We start from the raw sequence: 24,855 nt of genomic DNA on the forward strand, positions 1-24,855 counted from the left end.
TATTTGAGCTCTCAAAACTGCATGCTGCCTGATAGGATCACTGTCCCTCCTAGGCAGCAGTCAATGAATTCAGTTTTTTTCAAAGTAATTCTACGTGCCTCCAACAGCCAGGAATGGGAGGTTGATCAAAACTGACATGATTGTGTCCAATTGTTTTGAACCACGGGAAATGCCTTTATGCTTTTAAATGGGGCTTCCCCGATGGCTAGGAGACATGGGTTCGAGCCCTGAGTCAGGAAGATCCCTGGAGGAGGAAATGACAACCCACTTCAGTATTCTTGCCTGAAAAATCCCATGGACAGGGTACCCTGGCGGACTACGGTCTAAGAAGGTCACAAGGAGTCAGGCACAACTGCGTGACTAAGCACACATACTTTTTAAATGGGCTTTCCAGGTGGCTCAGTGGTAAAGAATCTGACTCCCAATACGGGAGATGCAGGAGATCCCCTGGAAGAGGAAATGGCAACCCATTCCAGCATACTTGCCTGGGAAATCCCATGGACAGAGGAGCCTGGTGGGCTACAGTCCATGGGGTCACAATGAGTTGGACACGACTGAGCACGCAGGCATACTTTTAAATAATTTCTGATGACTGTAGCCTGTGTTTAGTAATCTCTAAACTTTTCAAGCAGATGTATATCTAAATGAATTGAAATGTAACTGCTAATTCTATTTTAAAATAAAACAGATTCTAATAACTCTGAGAGCCGAAGAATTGATGCTTTTGAACTGTGGTGTTGGAGAAGACTCTTGAGAGTCCCTTGGACTGCAAGGAGATCCAACCAGTCCATCCTAAAGGAAATCAGTCCTGGGTGTTCACTGGAAGGACTGATGCTAAAGCTGAAACTCCAATACTTTGGCCACCTCATGCGAAGAGTTGACTCATTGGAAAAGACTTTGATGCTGGGAGGGATTGAGGGCAGGATGAGAAGGGGACAACAGAGGATTAGATGGCTGGATGGCATCACCGACTCGATGGACATGAGTCTGAGTGAACTCCGGGAGTTGGTGATGGACAGGGAGGCCTGGCGTGCTGTGATTCATGGGGTCCCAAAGAGTCAGACATGACTGAGCGACTGAACTGAACTGAATAATTGTATAAATTACTCAAATGTATTTTAGTTCGTTCATTCCTTTAAAAACAACCTAGTAAAAAAATTGCTTATTTTGATAAAATGTTCATAAGACAAAGCCAAAAATTAAAACGCTACTTGAGAAATAGTGTTCATTGTGTACTAATTAAAGGCAATGCTGAATATGCACGTTGCTACCCTTTTTAAAAAACAGAAGTATAGCTGATTAATGTCAGATCAGTTTTAGGTGTACAGCACAGTGTGTTGCTTCCCTTTTTTAATTAAAATCATGAAACTATGGTTTCAGACAATAAAAATATTCTGGAAACTTGGCAACTAAGACATTTTGTGAAACCAAATATTTTCCCATAGGTATCATTTTTTAATGATTTGCTTTTCCAAAAAAATAATGTTGCTCTCTGAGAAAATATGAACGCCTCATTTAAGAATATAACAAATCTTTTAAAGTTACTTATGAAGGAGGCATTATGAATTCCATAAATTCCTAGTAGATACAATACTACTGAAACAATAAAAACAAAGAAAATCTCTTCTTCACTGTCTATCAGATTCACCTGAAAATACGGTTTCTCTGCTTTGCTTGGCCTTTTAGTTTAGCACTAGTTTCACTGTTAGTAAGAAGAAAAAAAAAGACTAGTACTTCCACTATGGGACCCCAGGGACTGAAGTTCCTATAACATGAAGCCGACATCAGCCACACCTGAAAGTAACCTTCTTTGTTGCTACTGGCCACTTGGAATTAAGGTGACCCACTTAACACAAAAGCGTGGTCAAAATCACAACTACTGAGACTTGAATTTTGGCAGGAATGTTCAGGAACGTTTGAGTGAGGACTAAAAGTAATGAAAGTTACTACAAGATCAAAATTAAAGCAATTCAGTACTCTGTGCAGCAGCATGATTCAATCTGAATTTCTTCAGTATCAAATTCCAAGCCATTTGTGCATGTCTGTATGCACAGTTTCGGTGGTTTCTCTATAATCCTGACCATAGTTATCAGTCATCAAGCTGAAATGTTAACCCCCACTTGAAAATCAACTCTGCATTTAAAATCCATACTAGAACCAAAAAGGAAAAACTCCAAATGGAGAAACGGAATTACAGCCCTTTCCTCAATTTTAACAGACAAATGAGCTAATACCTATTCTATGAAAACAGGTGTGTGAGAACATTCAAGTTCTTAACTTTATGAGGAAACAGCTTATGTACTTTTAACCCCTTCTTTTGGCCTAGAATTGTAATTTCCTAATAGACTTGAATAGTAACTTAAACTAACCTCCTTTCCACTGATGCTCAGCAAAATCACTCAATGTTTGTTGATTTCAGCACTGGGGGCCCTTTTAATATGTTCCTATTATTTTTTATTTCTTAAATGGGCTTTCAGAACAATTACTATGAAAAATCAGAGTACAAATATCCAAAAAACTGATAAATAATAGTAGTAATAATTTCAAACAATTATAATTATTATAAAAGAATGTGTGTGCTCAGTCGCTCAGTTGTGTCTGACTCCACAACCCCATGGGGTTGTAGCCTGCCTGGCTCCTCTGTCCACAGGATTTCCCAGGCAAGAGTACTGGAGTGGGTTGCCATTTCCTTCTCCAGGGGATCTTCCTGACCCAGGGATCGAACGGGCGTCTCCTGCATCTCCTGCATTGGCAGGAAGATTCTTTACCACTGAGCCACCTGGGAATCCCCTATAAAATAATAACAGTAATTAATATTTATCAAACTATTACTATGCACTAGGCACTATGCAAAAGAACATTACACTGATTATCCTGTATTAGGTATTTTTTTTGTGTGGATTAGGAACGGGAGGCCTAAGAAGGACAAAAAAATCAAATGCCCATGGCATGACGGAGCCAGCATTCAAACACAGGCAGTATGACTCTTGATGGGTCTGTGCTTAAACACTGTGCAATTTGGCATCAGTAGTGGCATTTATCAATGCCAAAAGCACATTCCAAACAATCCCTAATGTCCAGTACATTTTTCATCTCATGAAGCTGATATATACCATAAAGACAGCAAGTGGAAGAGTTAGTGTGAAATGCAGAACAAGACAAATCGCTAAAATGACGCACAAAACAGTCTCTACCCATCTACTGATTTTCATGTCCTTCTTCCCTAAACTAAAATAATAAGATGAAATCAAATAATTTTTGGTTTCCTACTGAGGTGATAATTCTGGCTGAGAGTTCAATATCATACGTTCATATTCAGAGTGCAGCTAAATTACATGCATGTCATACAAAACAAATGTCTCAGGAGATGGCATTTATGTGCATATGCATGCATAGGTAAATACCCCCATATAAATCTATTTATGTATACACTGTGTATACATAATGTATACACATTTCCCTAGGATTGAGTGCAATCCTAGGGAAAGTATTTTGATTTTCTGCCTCTGTATTTCAAATAAGGGAGGATAAAAGTATTGTGGAGGAAAAGGTGCATCCTTATCAGTATAAGGAGAATTTACTCTCTTATTTTGTCTGTACCACGCAATGTAAAAACCCTTCAAACACCATCTGCTCTGCAAAATTTCATTTTAAGGTATATTTCCTAAGATTAAAAGCATATGATGTCAATGCAAGGTCATCAGTTGTAACAGATGTATGTACCACTCTGGTAGTGGACAGAAAGTATATGAGCAATCTCTGTGCTTTTCTCTTAATTTTGCTGTGAAACTAGAAATGCTGTCCAAAGGAAAATCTTTTAAAAAAATAAATAAGTTATATCATATAACTTTAGAAAGGAAAGTTATATATCAAAGTCAGACATTGAAAGCTATTTAGTCTTCTAAAATTTAAATCATTTGCTCACTGCTTCCTCACATTTTAAGAATGAAGGTCTGGCCTGATATTTGACCAAAAACATTCTTAAAACAAAACCCTTCATTTTTTTGGCCCATGTATGCTCATACCACATGCACTGATAAGAAAGTAAATGAAACTGGAGCTAATGCAACATAAGCAAACATTCTCTAGTCTGAAGGGTAATCTCTTCTTTGTCATAAGACAAAATTTAAGGCTTCATTAGAGAATACACATGATGCCAATAAATGGCCTCAAATTTGTTAAATGACGGCATGAAGGATGATCCACTGTCAAAATTATACAGCAAAAGGTTTTCTAGATGTAAGAAGTTAAAAGCGATTTGCGAACATAGAGACATTCTCTAAGCCTATTAGTTTGTGTAATAAAAGCCAATACGAGAAAGGGATCCTTCCAGGCTTGTGAAGGCACAAATCATTGTCATGTAATGGTGATGCCTGACCTCCATGGAGGGGGAAGGAGGACAGGAAAGGGTTGAGGACACAGCAAGCTTTCTGAAGTGTCCTCACTCCGTTGTAGGAACAGGTTCTTCTTTCCTAGTTTATCTCACTTGACAGGCCTGTTAACGTCAGTGGCCCTGCCTGCTCGGTTTTTCTCCAAAATGGGTTCCCAGGGAAAAGATTTATGGGTGGCAAGAACAACAATTTTTTAAAATCTGCATGAGGTAAAACAATTCTGTAGATGAAAAGAAAGTGAAAGTGAAGTCACTCAGTCGTGTCCGACTCTTTGGGACCCCATGGACTATAGCCTACCAGGCTTCTCCGTCCATTGGGATTTTCCAGGCAAGAGTACTGGAGTGGGTTGCCATTAAGGAGAGACATGAGAGTAGGATGCTTTCTGTGCAACTACTGTGTACCGATCCTGCTCTACCGACCCATGGAATTTAATTCTGATGCCTCTGCATTAAATGGATGCTCATAGTCCCATCCTAAGATAAAGAACTGGGTTCAGAGAACTTGAGTAACTCATTGGCAGTCATGCCCTTGGCAAGTGGCAGAATTTAGTGGTTTCCAAAAATGCCAGGCTGTGACCTGGTTCTTGCCCAACAGAATGTTCACTGGCCTTTGTGAAGAAGAGAATAAACATGAACCAAGGAGTGAGTTTTTTTATAAAAGACACATTAAAAAAAAAAAAAGAAGCTAACTGTACTCCTTTGGAAGACTCATTTATTATGAGAATATGTGCCACTCTCTTTATAAAAAAAGTCAAGTGAAACGCCTTTGGAAAATAAAATGATTGTGTATATCGATGGGAATTTCCTTGTTAAATAAATAAAGTCATTTATCTGACAAAGTAAGCACTTAGTAACCCGGTGTCAGTCCCCACATGGCTTCTGAAGTTTTATTGAGTCACGAACTCCCAAGGCATGAAAATGAGCAGTGGAGCTGGATTTAAACCCAGGCTTTAAATACTATTTCACTTTTACTGCACCATGCTGCTTTCTGCATGCACAAATAGATTCAGACTCTTCTGAAGCCCCATAGAAGTCCATATTCTAGATTCTAGAACAGCACAGCCCAACAGGTATTTGCAGCGGTGGAAATGTTCTCTTTCTGTGCTGTCTAAGTATCTACCAGCCACAGTGGCTACTTGCGGCTCAAAATGTGGCTAGGGCAACTGAGGAACTGAAGCCCACTTTTATTGAATTTTAATTAATTTAAATTAAGAGAAATCTGTCACCTGTGGCTAGTGACTTCTCATCTCAACTGGTGCAGCTCTTGAGCAATTTTTACAAACCTTCAGTTACAAATTTTCCAAGGAAGACAATGTTTTATATAACCAAAAAAAAAGTCTACTCTAAGCTTAAGGGCAAAAAAGCACTGATATATTAACATAACAGAAAATTTTGATTATTTGGCAAAGAGCCTAAGTGGAAAGATCTGCCCAAGTGCCCATCAATATTTTCCACCCCAGAAAGGGAAATAAAGATTTTAGTTCAACTGCTTTAATTTTTCTGTTCTCACCTAGAGACTACTGTACCTGCCAGCAAATGCCAAATGAGTGGTTCAGCCGCAGCTGTTGGTCAATATCACTATGTTCAAGGTCAAGATACCTGGATTCCAACTCACGTTGTGCATGTGTGTGTGTGTGCATGTGTGTGTGTGCATGCTGAAAAGACACACTTTTGAGCAGAATTTTGTGATTTCTAAAAGTGAGCTAATAATACTTTCTCATTTCCTTACATGATTGTTTTGAGGATCAAGTATTGAACTTCACGGGAGAAGGCTATGGCAACTATAAAAATTATACAGATGCTGCTGCTGCTAAGTTACTTCAGTCGTGTTCGACTCTGTGCGACCCCATAGACGGCAGCCCACTAGGCTCCCCCATCCCTGGGATTCTCCATGCAAGAACACTGGAGTGGGTTGCTATTTTCTTCTCCAGTGCAAGAAAGTGAAAAGTGAAAGTGAAGTTGCTCAGTCGTGTCCGACTCTTTGTGACCCCACGGACTGCAACCTACCAGGCTCCGTCCATTGGATTTTCCAGGCAAGAGGACTGGAGTGGGTTGCCATTGCCTTCTCCATGCAGATGCCAGGCAAGTGTAATAATAAATTCTTATATACAGTTCAGTTCAGTCTTTGAGTCATGTCTGACTCTTTGCGACCACATGGACTGCAGCACGCCAGGCTTCCCTATCCATCACCAACTCCTGGAGTTTACTCAAACTCATGTCTGTTGAGTCAGTGATGCCATCAACCATCTCATCCTCTGTTGTCCCCCTCTCCTCTTGCCTTCAATCTTTCCCAGCATCAGGGTCTTTTCAAACGAGTCAGCTCTTCACATCAGGTAGCCAAAGTATTGGAGTTTCAGCTTTAACATCAGTCCTTCCAATGAATATTCAGGACTGATTTCCTTTAGGATGGACTGGTTGGATCTCCTTGCAGTCCAAGGGACTCTCAAGAGTCTTTTTCAAAACCACAGTTCAAAAGCATCAATTCTTTGGCGCTCAGCTTTCTTTATAGTTCAACTCTCACATCCCATACATGACTACTGGAAAAACCATAGCCTTAACTAGACGGACATATACATCACTTCCCAAAGAGTCTACTGACAGTAAAATCACAAAGGATGAAACGTGGTAAACCCTGTAAAAATCCTGAACTTAAACTGATAACTCTGAGGTTTGTTTGTGAACCTTTATGGCATACTTTCACCACTCATAGAGTGCTCCTGTGTCTGGAGAGCCGGGTTATAGGCAAGCTGTCTGTCTGGGAAACATCAGGTTCCTTTCCTAGAGAAATACTACAGATGGGCTGCCTGTGTGCTAAGTTGCTCAGTCATGTCTGACTCTTTATGACCCCCATGGATTGTAGTCCACCAGGCTCCTCTGTCTACAGGATTCTCTAGGCAAGAATACTGGAGTGGGTTGCCATGTCCTCCTCCAGGGCATCTTCCTGACCCAGTGATCAAACTCATGTCTCTTATGTCTCCTGGGTTGGGAGGCAGGTATTTTACCACTAGTACCACCTGATGAGCTACCTTCAAACAAATGTAAGACAAACAAACAAAAAACAGTGAAACATGTAGGAAATTTTACCTACTGTCTATAGTAGGTGGGAAAAAATGAATGGGGACTCAATATACTGAAGATAAATATGAACATAAAAAGACATAAAACAAAAGTATGTTGCTAACATGCAGAATTAACACTGTGATTTGTTGCAAAAAGTTCTTTTCCCAACTGCCTTCTTTTTTTTTAGTTTCTGTAAAAATAAACTCATAATTGAAAATAATAATGACTGAATGAAGGTTTTACCAAAAAAAATCACCACAGAGACCTTTAGATAACACATAAACCATAATGCTTGTTTTCTGATTTTTCTGGCAAAAACCAAAAATGAAACAAAGGAACAAAAAAAATAAGCAGCCAAACAAAATGGCCCTGATGCACAGAACAAATTCAGTCTGAAATTCTCTAAGTCCCAAAGGAAAAATCAATGTTGAGACACAGAAACATGAGATCTGTATACAGCCCTGTTCTCCCTGGAAAGAAAACTGGGAGCCCAGAGGACTTGGCCTTGGGACCATTGATAACATTTTCTGGCACGCGATGTCAGGCACCGAACTGCTTAAATGATCTCTTGTCACGGTGCAGACTCCAACATTGGCAGATATGCCAGCAGATGGCCTTTTTGTTCTGCTTTTAACTTCTCTACTTGCATGGACAGTTTGTAGGAGTTAAGGTCCCATATACGTCTAGAGGTTGACTATCCAGAGCATGTGTGCTTAGTCACTCTTCCATGTCCGACTCTTTGCAACCCCATGGACTGTAGTCTGCCAGGCTCCTCTGTTCATGGGATTTTCCAGGCAAGAATATGGAATGGGTTGCCTTTTTCTCTGCCAGGGAATCTTCCTGACCCAGAGATCAAACCCCTGTTTCCTGTGTTTCCTGCATTGATTTGTCAGCGGGTAGATTTTTTTTTTACCACTGAGCCATGTCAATGACAAGTAAGTTTTATTTATCTAAGATTAAGAAAACCCTGAAGTCTTAAGACAATGAATGGAAAGCTGACACAAAAGTCTGAGAGAAATCTCAACAGGCAGATGGAATAAATCGGGGTATTTCTTCAGTGAATCTATACCTCAAGCATGCCACAAAGTGCTAGGAATCTGATAACAAAACCCAGTGTTCGATAGTCCTGATTTTTTTTTCTGAAGAAAAAACACAGATTTGGTTGAAGGCTCTTTATTTCCTATTTGTAATAGCATATTTTAAAATTTTCATCTTACAGGGATTTAGTGAGCATGACTTAATCCCTAGTGTATTTTATCTCATGAAGCACATCATATAAATGTTCCAATAGTGTGATTATGTTTCCTTATATGGTGCATAAAACTGTACAGATGACATTGAGATCAACTCACTAAGGATCTAAGACTGACAAACATAATCAATATTTAAAAGAAATGATGTGTAAATGGAAAGAGGAATTTATACAGGAATCTCAATAATGACTGGGTAAGTCTGCTTTTCTGTCTGGGTAAGAATTTAGATTTTTTTTTCATGACAAGAATGTATGATCCAAACAAAATTCTTTGACTTGTTGTCATGGATCTATGGTATCTTCAAGCAATACCCAGATATGGAATAGGTATGGCCAGTATTTGCTGAATGAGTAAAAGCATGAAACTCTCATTCAAAAATGCAGCCAATTATTAATAATACCTTTATTTAGAATGTGGTAAAAGACACAGATTGGTTACCTCCATTAGAAATCAAATTTATTCTTTCCCCGATCTATCCACTTCATTCCCACAACTCACTGTCAAGATTTAAAGTTCAGGAAATTGTAATTTTATAATGCTAGAGAGTGGTTTTGATTTTAGTTTTCTTTAGCTTGAATCAAGATTGCCGGGAGAAATACCAATAACCTCAGATATGCAGGTGACACCACCCTTATGGCAGAAAGTGAAGAAGAACTGAAGAGCCTCTTGATGAAATTGAAAGAGGAGAGTGAAAAAGTTAGCTTAATGCTCAAAATTCAGCAAACAAAGATCATGGCATCTGGTCCCATCACTTCATGGGAAATAGAGGGGGAAACAGTGGAAATAGTGGCTGGCTTTATTTTTCTAGGCTCCAAAATCACTGCAGATGGTGACTGCAGCCATGAAAGTAAAAGACGCTTACTCCTTGGAAGGAAAGTTATGACCAACCTAGACAGCATATTCAAAAGCAGAGACATTACTTTGCCAACAAAGGTCAGTCTAGTCAAGGCTATGGTTTTTCCACTGGTCATATATGGATGTGAGAGTTGGACTATAAAGAAAGCTGAGTGCAGAAGAATTGATGCTTTTGAACTGTGGTGTTAGAGAAGACTCTCGAGAGTCCCTTGGACTGCAAGGAGATCCAACCAGTCCATCCTAAAGGAAATCAGTCCTGAATGTTCATTGGAAGGACTGATGTTGAAGCTGAAACTCCAATATTTTGGCCACCTCATGCAAAGAGCTGACTCATTTGAAAAGACCCTGATGCTGGGAAAGATTGAAGGTGGAGAGGAGAAAGGGACAACAGAGGATGAGATGGTTGGATGCCATCACTCTATGGACATGAGTTTGAGTAAACTCTGGGAATTGGTGACGGACAGGGAGGCCTGGCATGCTGCAATCCGTGGGGTCGCAAAGAGTCGGACACAACTGAGAGACTGAACTGACTGACTGAGTATATAGAGGACAGAGTGTTGGGATAAAAAAGCAAGCGGGAGGCCCTGGGCCCAGTATCTATAACTGATAGAACGCGATCCTCTTGTGTAATGGCCATTTGTCCCTCACAAGAAATAAGAAGACTTCATAATTTTCAACTTGGTTCATTCATTTAGGGCCATATTGTACTGAGAGCACTGCATAGGTTACTGTCACTTTTTCATTGAAGATGGTTTTCAAATTTTCCTAATTTTAGTTGAGTAATTAATTTAATTCACACTTTGCTCTTAGAGGTTATGTTCTTTGTATTCACTGAAAAATAAGCCAGCTCTTCCTTGACCAAGGTTGATTTGAGTTTGCTCCCTAGCAGGAATTTGAGCTCATAAAATTGTACAGTGATCACTTTTCTTATTAAGCTACCATTCTCTCCATATTTTTAAAAAAGTAGATGTTACCTTTTGTAAAGTATCAATATTAAGTCTGAGGTCAAAGCTAACTGCACAGTCAATCATTTACAAGTTTCAATAGTTTATCTTCACACTGCCTTTTTCTCTAAGGTTACGGGAGTTGAGGAAAGCTCGGGTGCCTTTTTTTTTTTTTCCACAGTTAAAATTAGAGTTGAAACACTGAGAAGCATCTGAGTATGGAGGAAATTCAAAAAATTGTATGCTAAATATTAGGGCAAACTCTCCTAAGGACATAATAGAATTTTAGTAGCCTTAGCATGAAAATAAGGGGTTACTAGTAAGTTTGGTCAATCTCCATTTTTTTCCCCTCTGACTTAAGAACTTTTCATAACTAATATTTATCTCTACATGTTTCCTAAGACCTCAGGATATATCACTTTGGCAGTGATAAGCAAGCAATATTATTAGAACACATAATTAATTTGCTATTTTCAAAGATTGGAGCATAGTGCAAGGATAACTCAAACAAATGTTATGGTAACACATTAAAATGGACTGTTTTTACCCTGTGGCATTAACAAACATGATTATTCAAAACGTCAGAATATTAGAACTTCCTTTTATGATTTTTTTTTAGTAAGAGATTAGGAATATAAAATGTGTATTCAGCTGCTATTTTTAATTCCTTAATTTAAAAATCGAAAAAGCATATTTAACTAATTTATAAGTATTTTTAGCCATTTATAGATCTCTTGTGTTTTGAGCTAGAAATAAAACAACCCCAGGGACTGGAGAAAGAAGTGGAATTTAAAAAAAAAAAAAAAGAAGAAAGAAGGTAGCAAAACAGTATTCTAGCAGCCAATGTCGTTAGAATATTCTGTCAATAGACTTCTTGAGATTTAAAGGCTGTGTGAGTTTAGGGTCTGTATCAATACCCTAATAACAATAATAATGATAGTAACTTGCCAACCTCCAAGGACTGGTAGAGGAATCCCAGGTTATCTGGCTCACTACCAAAATAATATCACTCTTGGCAAAAAAAAAAAAAAAAAAAACTATTTTGTCTACCTGAGGTAAAGAATAGGATAAATTATCAATTCTAGAGCTCATCCAGAAGTTCACGACTGTGAATCTACTGAATTTTTTCCTTTCTCTTAACAAAATATCTTTTCACACAGAGATTTGATTTAACTCCAATCCTAAGAATATGAATAAATAACTTAAATAAGAGGTTCTTAAACTTTCTTGAATAAATAACTTAAATAAGAGGTTCTTAAACTTTCTCAATTCATGACACTCTTAATATTTCAGTAATTTATATCCTTGGTGGCTCAGTAGTAAAGAATCTGCCTGCAATGCAGGAAACTGCCTGAAATATAGAAGACGCGGGTTTGATCCCTTGGTCAGGAAGATCCCCTAAAGAAGGAAATGGCAACCCCCTGTAGCATTTTTGCCTTGGAAATCCCATGGACAGAGGAGCCTGGCAGGCTACAGTCCATAGGGTCACAAGAGTTGGACAGGGCTTAGTGACTAAAACCACCAAACTACCACCACCACCAATTTTCTACAGCACCCCACCGGCCAAAAGAAATAAGTAACAGTGGAAATTATTAAGAGTTCAGTTCAAACTATTTAACATGGTTCTGTCTCAACAACTGAGCACCCGTTGAAGACTATAGAACTTCTCACTTGGGAAGGAGCTTCACACTGCCTCCCTCGCTTCCTGCTTCACACTGATTTTCTGCGATGCTTGCTTCTTATCACAATTATCAACAACCCAGTTTTGCAAAGATATGATGTCACTGAACAAAAATTAATGATCCAAAGTTGAAAATGGAAACGATTTCAAGCTGTTCATTCTGTAGGTGACTGACAGATGTTTCTGTGTTTCCCTTGAAAATTTCAAGTATCTGTCACACCCATGTGAGCTCCCTGTGGTGGCTCAGGATACCTAAGCCACTCTGGCCCTAGAGTCATTACTCTTATACCATCGAGTAAGAGGTGAGAACACTTCCTCAGTTGGGAAAACTCAGGAAATGGGCAAGGAGTTACCTGAACACAGCTCCTTTCTATATTTACCTAATGGTAGAGGACTTCTAAGGGGCTTCCCAGGTGGTGCTAATGGTAAAGGACCTCCCGCCAATGCAGGAAACATAAGAGATGTGGGTTCGATCCCTGGGTCAGGAAGATCCCCTGGAGGAGGGCATGGAAACCCACTCCAGTATTCATGCCTAGAGAATCCCACGGACAGAGGAGCCTGGCAGGCTACGGTTCACAGGGTAGCAAAGAGCTGGACACAACTGAAGCAACTTAGCACACATGTGCGCAGAGCACTTTCAAATGGCAGATCAAGGTTAGAAAAGACAAAGATGCTCATTAGCATTAACAAGATCTAAAAATCTAGTTAAGTGGAGCTACAAACTTTTCATACAGATCCAGTGAGGACTAGAATCTTTGTAATGCAACATTTCTTTTTATTTTCAGAGATAGCTCAGTAAGACCAATGAAGAATAATGTAACCTGCCTGTAAAAAAATGAATAGATATGTAAGCAATCATTCTTCCTTTTTCAAATTCAGTACTAGAGGCTACATCACCTCTACTCAATAGTCACAGGAAAAGACCAAGAGCAGCTACAACTGAAAACTCACAAAGGCTCAAGAGATGGTGAGGGACTTGCTAACTGCTAACTGGTAAGGATGCTGAACCCGAACTCCAATACTGGGGCCACCTGATATGAAGAACAGACTCACTGAAAAAGACTCTGATGCTGGAAGATTGAAGGTGGGAGGAGAAGGGGATGACAGAGCATAAGGCGGTTGGATGGCATTACCAACGCGATGGACATGAGTTTGAGTAGGCTCTGGGAGTTGGTGATGGACAGGGAGCCCTGGCATGCTGCAGTCCATGGGATCGCAAAGAGTCGGACACAACTGAGCGAGTGAACTGAACTGAACTGAAGGAAAGGACAGAAATTTGACATGGGGTTGGGGGATAGTGACTCCTGGCTGGGAGAATGACCACATGGGACACTGCAAAGGCTGTTCAGTGAGATCGTATATTTCTATATGGTGACAGGGACTAATTAGCTAGACCACCAAGTGTGCCCTAGCTTTTTATGGTACATCGGGTCCACTCACCTCCTCCTCAATGCCCCTCCACACCTCCCCCATATGTATCAGTATGTAAGTACAAGTAAAGGGCTAATTAGATTACCTAGATTCTCTGTATTACTGTTTATTCAACAGAAGATGGGGGACTAGAGGTCCATTATACAGATGAACTGAAAAATGTTCTTTTTTGCATTATTATTGGGGCATAATTGCTTTGCAATGTTGTATTAGCTTCTGCTCTACAATGAAGAGGATTAGCTACCTTTATATATACATCTCCTCCCTCTTGGACCTCGCCTCTCATTGCACCCATCACAGAGCACAGAGCTGGGCTTCCTGTGCTTTATAGCAGGTTCCTACCAGCTATCTATTTGACACATGTACTCCAGTATTCATTGCAGCTCTATTTATACTAGATAGGACATGGAAACAATCTAAATGCCCAATAACAGGTGAACAGATAAAGAAGATGTAGTACATATACACAATGGAATATTAGCCATAAAAAGGAACAAAACTGGGTCATGTCTGTAGAGACACAGATGAAGTGTTTGTCATACAGAGTGAAGTAAGTCAGAGAAAAACAAATGTCATATATTAACACGTATGTGTGGAATCTAGAAAAATGGTACAGATGAACCTATTTCCAGGGCAGGAATAGAGGCACAAACGTAGAGAATAGACCTGTAGACCCCGTATGGGGGTGGGGAAAGGGCAGGACATACTGGGAGATTAGGACTGAAAACTGCTTTGAACTGATGTGGTTTGACTGACAGTTTGTATTCAATAAACTCTTAGTTTTATGACTAAATTCTGTTTTTCTTGTCAGTGATAATATTCCTGTTACTTTCCTCAGTGGCTCATATCTGACTATTGGCGAATGCAAATAACATTACAGCATTAGATCAAGAGCAACAGCAGAAGTAACTATTATCCAGAAATTAAAGTAGTTTTAAATGCATTTTGAAGAATTTAAGAGGGAAAAACTACATATCTTTTATGCACTTATCCATGTATTCTGTAATTTTCTCCATGTTTCTTCATGACAGCACATGGGTAACCTTCTGTTATACCACTTACTTTGTAAGTAGTATTTCCTACTTTTATAAAATACTTGTTTACGCTTTATGATAGTTCAAGTTTACTTTTTATGTATTTATTTCTTTAGTGTACTCACGATAATCATTAAAAATTTACCTATGTCTTATGGTTCCAAATAGGAAAAGGAGTACGTCAAGGCTGTATATTGTCACCCTGCTTATTTAACTTATATGCAGAGTACATCATGAGAAACGCTGGGCTGGATGAAGCACAAGCTGGAATCAAGATTGCCAGGTGAAATATCAATAACCTCAGATATGCAGATGACACCACCCTTATGGCAGAAAGTGAAGAGGAACTAAAGAGCCTCTTGATGAAAGTGAAAGAGGAGAGTGAAAAAGTTGGCTTAAAACTCAACATTCAGAAAACAAAGATCATGGCATCTGGTCCCATCACTTCATGGGAAATAGATGGGGAAACAGTGGAAACAGTGTCAGACTTTATTCTTTTGGGCTCCAAAATCACTGCAGATGGTGATTGCAGCCATGAAATTAAAAGACGCTTGCTCCTTGGAAGGAAAGTTATGACCAACCTAGATATCATATTCAAAAGCAGATACATTACTTTGCCAACAAAGGTCTGTCTAGTCAAGGCTATGGTTTTTCCAGTGGTCATGTATGGATGTGAGAGTTGGACTGTGAAGAAGGCTGAGCGCCGAAGAATTGATGTTTTTTAATTGTGGTGTTGGAGAAGACTCTTGAGAGTCCCTTGGACTGCAAGGAGATCCAACCAGTCCATCCTAAAGGAGATCAGTCCTGGGTGTTCATTGGATGGACTGATGCTGAAGCTGAAACTCCAATACTGTGGCCACCTCATGCGAAGAGCTGACTCATTGGAAAAGACCCTGATGCTGGGAGGGATTGGGGGCAGGAGAAGGGGATGACAAAGGATGAGATGGCTGGATGGCATCACTGACTTGATGCACGTGAGTCTGAGTGAACTCCGGGAGTTGGTGATGGACAGGGAGGCCTGGCGTGTGCAATTCATGGGGTCGCAAAGAGTCGGACACAACAGAGTGACTGAACTGAACTGAACACACCATGGGCTTGTCCCTGGCTTCCATCTAAACCCAAATTGTTTCACCTTTGCTAAAGCTGGAAGATATGACTTTCAACCTGGTTCTTCATCCATCCAATATTACATATTATTATCTATGGGGTTTTCCAGCAATTTTCTTTCTAGTATTCTTATCCTATTCTCTTTCTATATTTTTTAGGTTTGGGGGCCATACCACAAAGCTAGTGGTATCTTAGTCCTTCAACTAGGGATAAACCTGGGCCCTGGCAGTTAAAGTGCTGAATCCAAACCACTGACTGCCAGGAAATTTCCTCTTCTCTTTATAATTGCAGTGTGGCTCTTTTAAACTCTCCCCCCTATTCTTAAGCTGCCCCATCCTCTTTCCTTTAGTTATCAATGGCTATACTTTCTTTTTTTTACTGAAGTACAGTTGATTTATAATGTTGTACCAATCTCTGCTATATAGCAAAGTGACTCAGTTATAGACATATACTCTTTTTTATACTTCCTACTTGCATGAAAAAGTAGATATCATAAACCATCAATTCTCTAAATATTTCACCCATCCAGCTCCAAATTTATATTTCCTCTTTTCACTTTTTTTCATCATTGTAAAGAATGCAGTACTTGTCTGTACTACTTTTCCAAGGTTAGTTCCTTCACTTGAGCTCATGATCATACTTTCGGTAGCAGCTACAACTCCATATTTAACCCTTGTGTCCCTCAGCTTACCTGTTCTGAATTAAAAAAATAAATTCCCTTGAACTCAATTTTCTCTCAAGCAACTTTAATTCTCTTTTCCCTTTTAACTTACTAACCTTTTAAAGAGATGCTTGCACTTGCTGATGTCTCCACTTTCAGTTCAGTCCTCCACTAATTCTATTCTTCCAATTCTACTATCCCACTAAGATGCTTCTTCCAGTGGCCCTCCCAAACTTAGTCACTGCAAACAGTAACTGGTTCTTCGAATTTCTCCTGATCGTCTGCAGTGTTGTTTCTCTGTCCTTTTCCTTTAACTGTTGTCTTGTTCCTCCTACAGCTCCAGCCCCATTGTGTAAAAGTCAAATTCCTTATGCTGTCTACTTTCTACCCTGTCCCTATGTCAACATCATTGTTCATTTACAAGTTTGGGGTCAAAACTTCAGCATTCTCTTTGGTTCTCCTTGCCCACTGGTTGTCTCGCTACCCACACACACACATACACACATACACACACACACACACACAGCCTCTTGCCTCTGGATTAAACTGTCTTCCCACCCCAACTCCCTTGCGCGCACACACACACACACACACACACAGCCTTGCCCACTGGTTGTCTACACACACACACACACACACACACACACACACACACACACACAGCCTGTTTCCTCTGGATTAAACTGTCATCCCACCCCAACTCCCTTGACCTGGGCCTCCATCGCATTAAGCCTGTTTTGTTTCTATGAATTTCAACATGAACTCTTTCCCTGTAATCACTTCGCTTTACTCAATCACTCAACAATAGAGTAATCAGAAGCAATAAAAACAAGAATGGGATCACATGACCCCAGCTAAACACCTCTGTGATTGATTCCAGTCTTTCTCTCTTGCCACGTTTTCCTACCCACACCAATCAATCTGTCACTCTTTAACTGAGCCATGATTCTCCTCGCCCCACATTATCCAAATGTTGCCCTCTTGGCCTGGCTCTCCCTGGCTGGCAAACTCTCCTTCTCCTCTCCTTTTCTCTTGTAGTTTTGTAAATGCCTCAAGGATGGTGCTTCTCACATTTTATGACGAAACTCTCAACTGTCAGCCCTCCTGCCCTGCCTCTCCTCCTACCCCATGCAGACTGGAAGCTATGATACACCTAGTCGCTCAGTAAGCATTTTTATTACGTGTGAATAAACGACCATCTTAAATTTCAAACCTAAGAAAACAAGACAAAGATAACAGAAATGGGACCAATGGGAAAAGGAGGTTGTTTTGTAATGAAGAAGAGTGGACACCATCAATACAATGAATTAATGATGAATATGGACTAATTGGGGCCTCCCAGATGGCTCAGTGGTAAAAGAATCTGCCTGCCAATATAGGAGATGCTGGTTTGACCCCTGGGTTGGGAAGATCCTCTGGAGGAGGAAATGGCAACCCTCTGCAGTATTCTTACCTGGAGAATCTCATGGACAGAGAAGCCTGGTGGGCTACAGTCTATGGCATTGAAAAGAGCAGGACACGACTAAGCACGCATGCACTGTGAAGTGTGAAGGAACAGCTGAACAAGGAAGTCTAAATCTCTAGCAGGCAGTGAGGTGTTATAGTTCTGGGGCTCAACTGAGGTTTCAGGGCCAGAGATACTGAGCAGTAAGTCATCTGATGAAAGCTGATAGCTGAACATATACATAAAAAGAATTTTCCAAAGCAGAGAGAAAAGGGTCTGTCTCTATATGTTGGAGATAATATGTTAAGGGGTGATAAGCAGAATCAGTGAAGAAGAGGGCTCTGAGCAGGAGGGAAGAGAGCACACAACAGTGATGGGAGCTAGATTAAATGCACCTTGTATTTCCTCTGATATCTGGCACCATGACTTCTACTTTATGGGTGACTGACACATATTATTTGAATTGGGATGATTTTCAGAGGTCAATATGAACTAAAGATACAGTGATGGGAGCTAGATTAAATGCACCTTGTATTTCCTCTGATATCTGGCACCATGACTTCTACTTTATGGGTGACTGACACATATTATTTGAATTGGGATGATTTTCAGAGGTCAATATGAACTAAAGATACATTTCAGAATATTAAGGTAACACAACATATAAGGATATACAGCAAGTAGATGTGGATCTTGGAGTGGGTTTGGAAGAATGTGGAGAGATATAATTATGGAAGAAGTTTCACTGCCAAAAAAGCAGATTAAAAAAGGAAAGTAAATTGGGTAGTTTTTGAAAGATGGAGGAGACAGGTGCACAGAGGTAGGTAATGACATACTTTTACTGTAGCCTGCAAGGACAACAATTAGGACTTAAAAAATGTTTTTTCACTAATTATTTGACATAAAACCTGTCATTTCATAACATTATTAGTTATTTGAGATTAAGAACCCTGTCTTAGAGTTTTCTTCTATCTCCTGTAATTGTCAAACAAAGACAGTTACACAATGGGAATTTTGTAATTCAGAACCTGAATCAAAGTGATTGTACTCTAGTTGCTCATTCCTAGGGAGAAGAGAGTATCATCATTTTATAACTATTAATAAATGGCAACCAAGAGCCATTTCATTTCTAGAATCTCATGTAGACCTATTGGGATAACCTAATGACCTGTTAGAATACCAAGAATAACACTAGACATTCAGGGACCCCATACATTCTTCTAAGATGTACTGCAACCTATCCTGAGCTTTTGAGATGGTGCCGTGAGAAGATGCTGTTGTTATTGGACGGATGTATATGCAGAAGAGGAAACTGGACATTAACTCTACACAGAGGCCGAGTGATCTTTTTTTTTTTTTTTTTTAATTCGGGGTGAGTAGCTGGGTGGGCGACCGGCTATCCCGGCCGAGTTTGGGGGGGTACCGCGGGCCGGTGTCACTGACGGGACTGCTGAACCTCGGCGGCCGCCGCCTCCCACCCAACTTACGTGTCACCCACGGCCCCGCTATTTTGGCCAACGGGATTCTGGGAGGAAGTCCCACTCGGGCTCCCCGCTCATTCCAAGTGATCTTAAATGACAGCAAAGGTACTAAGTAAGAGTCAGGTCCTATTTAGAAGCCTCCAGAAACTAGAAAACTAAAGAACATTAGAGTAAACAGGAATGGAATGTGCTGAGAAAATGAGCTAATGATGGTATGTGATCTGTAAACCAGCTTATCTGTTTTAATTACTTTCCAAGCTGTACCATGTCTTAAACGATATTCAAGACTGTCCAATGTTTTCTTTACTTGCCTCCAGTGATTAATATTCCAAAAATGGTTTAATTTAGGCAACCCTCCACAAAGATCTCTCAAATGAGCCAGCAAACCAGTGCTAACATCTGTGTGGTACATTAGTGAAGATGCATTCAAAGAGACACACATGCTAATATCATGGGGACTTGCAAACTGAGTTTAAAGCTTTTCAAAATATTCAGAAAGATTCACATGGTTAGGTAGCTAAATCTCAGTCAGGTCCTATACGAATATAAGCTAATGTTTTCAGTGTAAATGCCTCCATTAAAAATTTAATTCTCACTTTCCCCAGACAATGTATTCTCTAGGAAAAACAAATGTCCTACCAAGAGTGAGAGCATATACAAATTCAATCTACTGTTTATCTTCAGTTTATACAATTTTGTCCATCATCCTTTTTAAATTAGAGACTGATGCAGTTGAGCAAACATATTGGTTCTATCAACTCTAGAGAGAAATTTACTTGGTTTCCTCTAAGAGTTTCTTTGTCCCTTTGCTCAGCCTCATACTTACATGTCACTGGCAATGGAGGAGTTCCGGGACATGGACTTTGGCGAGAGGTCATAATCGCTGTCGGAGCGGTACAGGAAGGACTCCCGACGCTGACTGTGGACAAAGTTTGCTTGGAGAATCAGGCCAGATCCCGGGCTGGTCATGGGATCCAAGGGACTCCGCCCTGAAGATGTGCCATTGTCCACATCGAAACTGTCAACAAGGAAGAAAAGGATGACATTGCCGTGAACTGTACGTTGATGTTTTATTTTTTTTTTTTCGTTGATGTTTTAATAAAGGGAGATTTCATTTTAGGAAGTAGGAAACCTAGCAACTGATTCCTTTTGTTAAAAAAATTATAATACCAGAATATACAAAAGAAAAATAACATACCGACTTCATACACTTTTCCTCCCAAGCTTTTGAGTATTTCTGCTAACTGACCAGATATAAGATACATAGATCGCTCTGAACTCAATTTCAGTTAAAAAGGAACAATTCTGCAAAGACTGGTTCTCCTTAGAAGTCCTTTTATATAGTAATTCACTAAATATTTGGGTTCAATTCAACAAGTGCTCATGACATGTCTAATATCCTTGCTTCCCCAAAGCTGAGCTTCTCTGGAGTAGCTTCTCCACTCCTACCTACATCTATTGAATCACTAATTTCTGTTGTAGCTACTTCCCTCCATCCCCACTGCCAATATATTAAGTTCAAGATCCCATCAACTCTCATTTATATTATTATAAGAGTTTTAAAAGTAGTCTCTCGAATCCATTTTTCACCCGGTATGACTCTCCTTAAAATGTAAACCTGACTATGTAATTCATCAGCTAAAAATCTTTCAGTAGCTCACTGTTGTCCTCAGAATAAAGGTCACATTCCTTGGCTAAACTGACAGAATCACGGGCATCTGTCCTCAAGGACAATGAGCCCTTTTCCCAACCTTGACGTGCAATACTCTTCCACTGAGCAGTTCACGTTCCCTTCACACTCAACCACCGCCTCCCTGTCGCAGGCTCTCACCACCTAACCTTCTTCTCCCCAGTTACTCGGCACTACACTCTCCTGCCTAAACATTATTCATCCTTGATGACTTAGCCTCCACTTGAAATACTGACTTGATACCCCAGAGCTTCATGAGATGCCCTTCCTCTGCACCCCCAGGATTTGTTCCTACTCCCTACTGGTGGGGTTTATAAGGAGCTGGAAATAATTACCACGTGATCTCCATTCCTAGACTGTGAGCTGAGAATGAAGATTCTAGGTGTTCTAAGCACTCACATGGCACTTCAGAAAAGTGGTTTGAACTAGTGATCAAATGAATGAAAGGCACGATGCTCAGCAATATAGAGTTTAGAGTTTGGGGAGAAAAGAACTACAGATGCCATTCTTGATATCGCACACTTTATAACCGAGATAAACTTGCCACAGAGTTCTTCTAGTTAAACATCAACCAGTATTAAAATGAAGTCAACTCTTGTGTGTTCCTATAAGAAGAGGATGTTAGCTCCCGATAGCCCAGCAAGTATGTGGTTTAAAAATTTGTTAAATGAGTAAATGAGTGAATGAATTCAAGTTCAGTTGTTATCAATGTTTTCCCCATTACAATCTTTGTCTAAACTATCAACTAGCTAATTTTTAAATATTCTTTTGCTACTGGAGTCATTAATAACAGTATTATGACCCAAAGACTGAAGGCCACAGTGGAAGAATTATCCAGATGCTTGATGTTTCATGAATCACCTATGATTCTATGACCAAATGAGAACACTGACTCTAAACCAATCTATCTAGTAGAAAGTGAGCACGTGCACACACACACACACAAAGGAAAAACTCAAAATCTAGCTTAGCCAGTCACAAACATGTTTTTCAATTCAAATTTTCTTAGAATTTTGTCACTTTACAGATGCATTTATTTGGTCCTTAAAGGGCACTGAGAGATTATCTACTTGAACAGATTCATTTTATAGACGAGGATGCTGCTGCTGCTGCTAAGTCGCTTCAGTCGTGTCTGACTCTGTGCAACCCCAGAGACGGCAGCCCACCAGGCTCCCCCGTCCCTGGGATTCTCCAGGCAAGAACACTGGAGTGGGTTGCCATTTCCTTCTCCAATGCATGAAAGTGAAAAGTGAAAGTGAAGTTGCACAGTCGTGTCTGACTCTTCGCGACCCCATGGACTGCAGCCTACCAGGCTCCTCCGTCCATGGGATTTTCCAGGCAATGGTACTGGAGTGGAGGTGCCATTGCCAGAAGAGGACACCAGCTCCTAGAAAGGTTAATTGACCAAAATTACCAAGCTAACTGGATTATCTACTAGCCCTGAAGCTCTCCCAGCTATAAGGCATAATCGTGTAAACCACAAATGTGTATTAGCAATGAAAAGAAAGTGAAAGTAGCTCAGTCCAACTCTTCGCGACCCCATGTAACAGTCCATGGGATTGTCCAGGCCAGAATACTGGAGTGGGTAGCCTATCTGTTCTCCAAGAGATCTTCCCAACCCAGGAATCGAACCAGGTCTCCTTCATTGCAGGTGGATTTTTCACCAGCTGAGCTACTAGGGAAGTCCTAGGTGACACCCCAAAACGGACATCTGTTGCACGTGGACAGACACTTCATGCATCTGGGATTTTAGCAATCCTGAGGAAGGCCAGAGGGGAAGGATTTCTAATTATTACAGAGACTTATACCGGATCTCTGGCAAGTTCTTCTTGGATATGCTTAACTCAACAAGCATTTATTAAATACCTACCATGAGCACACTGAGTTACAAAAATAAAGGCAATGAGATTAATCCAGGCAGGGATATCTAAGAAATCTTCAGGGAAGAATGGTATTTAAAGAGGGATTTTGAAGGCATTCAGTATACAGTTGAAAGACATGGAAGACCTCTGCTTGGGGAGAGGATAAGGGGTGATTTCTGCTCTAAGGAGATAGTCATGGCAGCTCTTCAGCATGAGGAGGTTTTAATGTGAACATATAAAACAAATGTTTACGCTGATTTCCCTTCAATATTAAAATGTGCTTACTGTTTTAGAAAATAAACGATAAGTACCCTTTTCACACTATGCAGAAACGGAAGTATAAGAGCTACAGGAGCATGGTTTGTGGTTCCGTTTTTCTCAGTTCACCTGAGGAAATACCAGTATTACTCCCAAATCATTAATTTGTTTTATTATGATTTAATTTATTATTAATCATTATTTGTTTTATTATGTTTTCAATTAAATCAAGAAAGTCTTAATTTAAAAAATTTCCCCACTGTCAGTTTTGTAACAAATACTGCTAAGTATCTTTAAAATTTTAACCTTTCTTTTTCAGTTATATTACCTATTAACACCAAACATTTATTAATAGGTCATAAAACACTTGATACAGGATAGTCCATGGGCTTTGATAGTTTTCTTTGCAGGTTGTAGTATAACAATTTGTCCACTAGAGGGAGATCATTTTCTTGAGGAAAATCTATTATAAACTTAAAAGTCAAAACTATTTATTTCTTAAAGATTCATGAAAACAACCTTTAAAAAAATTTTTTTAAATCCCTTATAGGTCCATAGGAAGTGATTACCAAATATCGATAAAAACACATTAGCCTAAGAAATATTAATATTAGCTTTACAGCTAAGTCCCGTCAGTCGTGTCCGACTGTGCGACCCCATAGAGGGCAGCCCACCAGGCCTGGCTGTCCCTGGGATTCTCCAGGCAAGAATACTGGAGTGGGTTGCCATTTCCTTCTCCATTCATGGAAGTGAAAAGAGAAAGTGAAGTCGCTCAGTTGTGTCCAACTCTTCATGCCCCCATGGACTGTAGCCTACCAGGCTCCTCCATCCATGGGATTTTCCAGGCAAGCGTACTGGAGTGGGTTGCCATTGCCTTCTCCATTTACAGATTAAAAATGACCTAAAAATGGTCACTGTTAGTAGGTATTCACTCTTACTTTTTAAAAAATGAGCTCTTTTGTAAATATTAGAACTGAGGATCTTCTCCTAGAAGAGATTTGGTTGAAAACACATCGAGGCAGTAATTCATTCAGTGGATAGCAAATTAACTGAGACTTTATTTAGGCTGAAAATATGGATGATTTCAAATAAGCTACTCATTTTTGAAATGTAACTTTATAAACAATGTCATGGTATTATTAATAAAACAAGTAGGAGATGAGGCGTAACCCTAACCTTAGATGTTGGTACCAAAGAGGTCAGTTGTGAATTTGCCAAACACATTCTTTGGCAAACACTTCAATATAATGAATCCTCCTTTGACTCACTGCCAACTAGATGGAGTCCAAGGATAAGACTGGACTGCAAGGAGATCTAACCAGTCCATCCTAGAGGAAATCAGTCCTGAATATTCACTGGAAGGACTGTGCTGAAGCTGAAACTCCAATACTTTGGCCACCTGATGCGAAGAACTGACTCATTGAAAAGACCCTGATGCTGGGAAAGATTGAAGGTGGGAGGAGAAGGGGGATGACAGAGGATGAGATGGTTGGATGCCATCACCGACTCAATGGACATGAGTTTGGGTAAACTCCGGAGTTGGTGATGGACAGGGAGGCCTGGTGTGCTGCGGTTCATGGGGTCGCAAAGAGTCGGACACAGCTGAGAGACTGAACTGAACTGAAGGATAAGATTAGCAGAAGTTTGGGAAAGTAAGTACAGAGGTAGGGAGAGTGAGAATATCTGAGTATAATGATGATGGTG

The 24,855-nt window shown here is 40.0% G+C and overlaps 1 protein-coding gene across 16 annotated transcripts in view; it reads right to left on the reverse strand.

The window, feature by feature from the left end:
- The window catches only part of PDE4D (phosphodiesterase 4D), a 1,650,639-nt gene that overhangs the window by 216,632 nt on the left and 1,409,152 nt on the right, over positions 1 to 24,855 (reverse strand). For all 16 annotated transcript variants that reach the window (XM_086361838.1, XM_086361841.1, XM_086361840.1 and 13 more), the window contains one exon: positions 20,168 to 20,359. In XM_086361838.1, coding sequence (XP_086217964.1) covers positions 20,168 to 20,359 — 192 coding nt within the window. The remainder of the gene's footprint in view (positions 1 to 20,167; positions 20,360 to 24,855) is intronic.

Source organism: Bos grunniens, chromosome 20, assembly GCF_055505025.1.
Source record: "Bos grunniens cultivar Pamir isolate PY7600 chromosome 20, Bosgru_T2T1.0, whole genome shotgun sequence".
In the NCBI taxonomy this organism is placed as follows: Eukaryota; Metazoa; Chordata; class Mammalia; order Artiodactyla; family Bovidae; genus Bos; species Bos grunniens.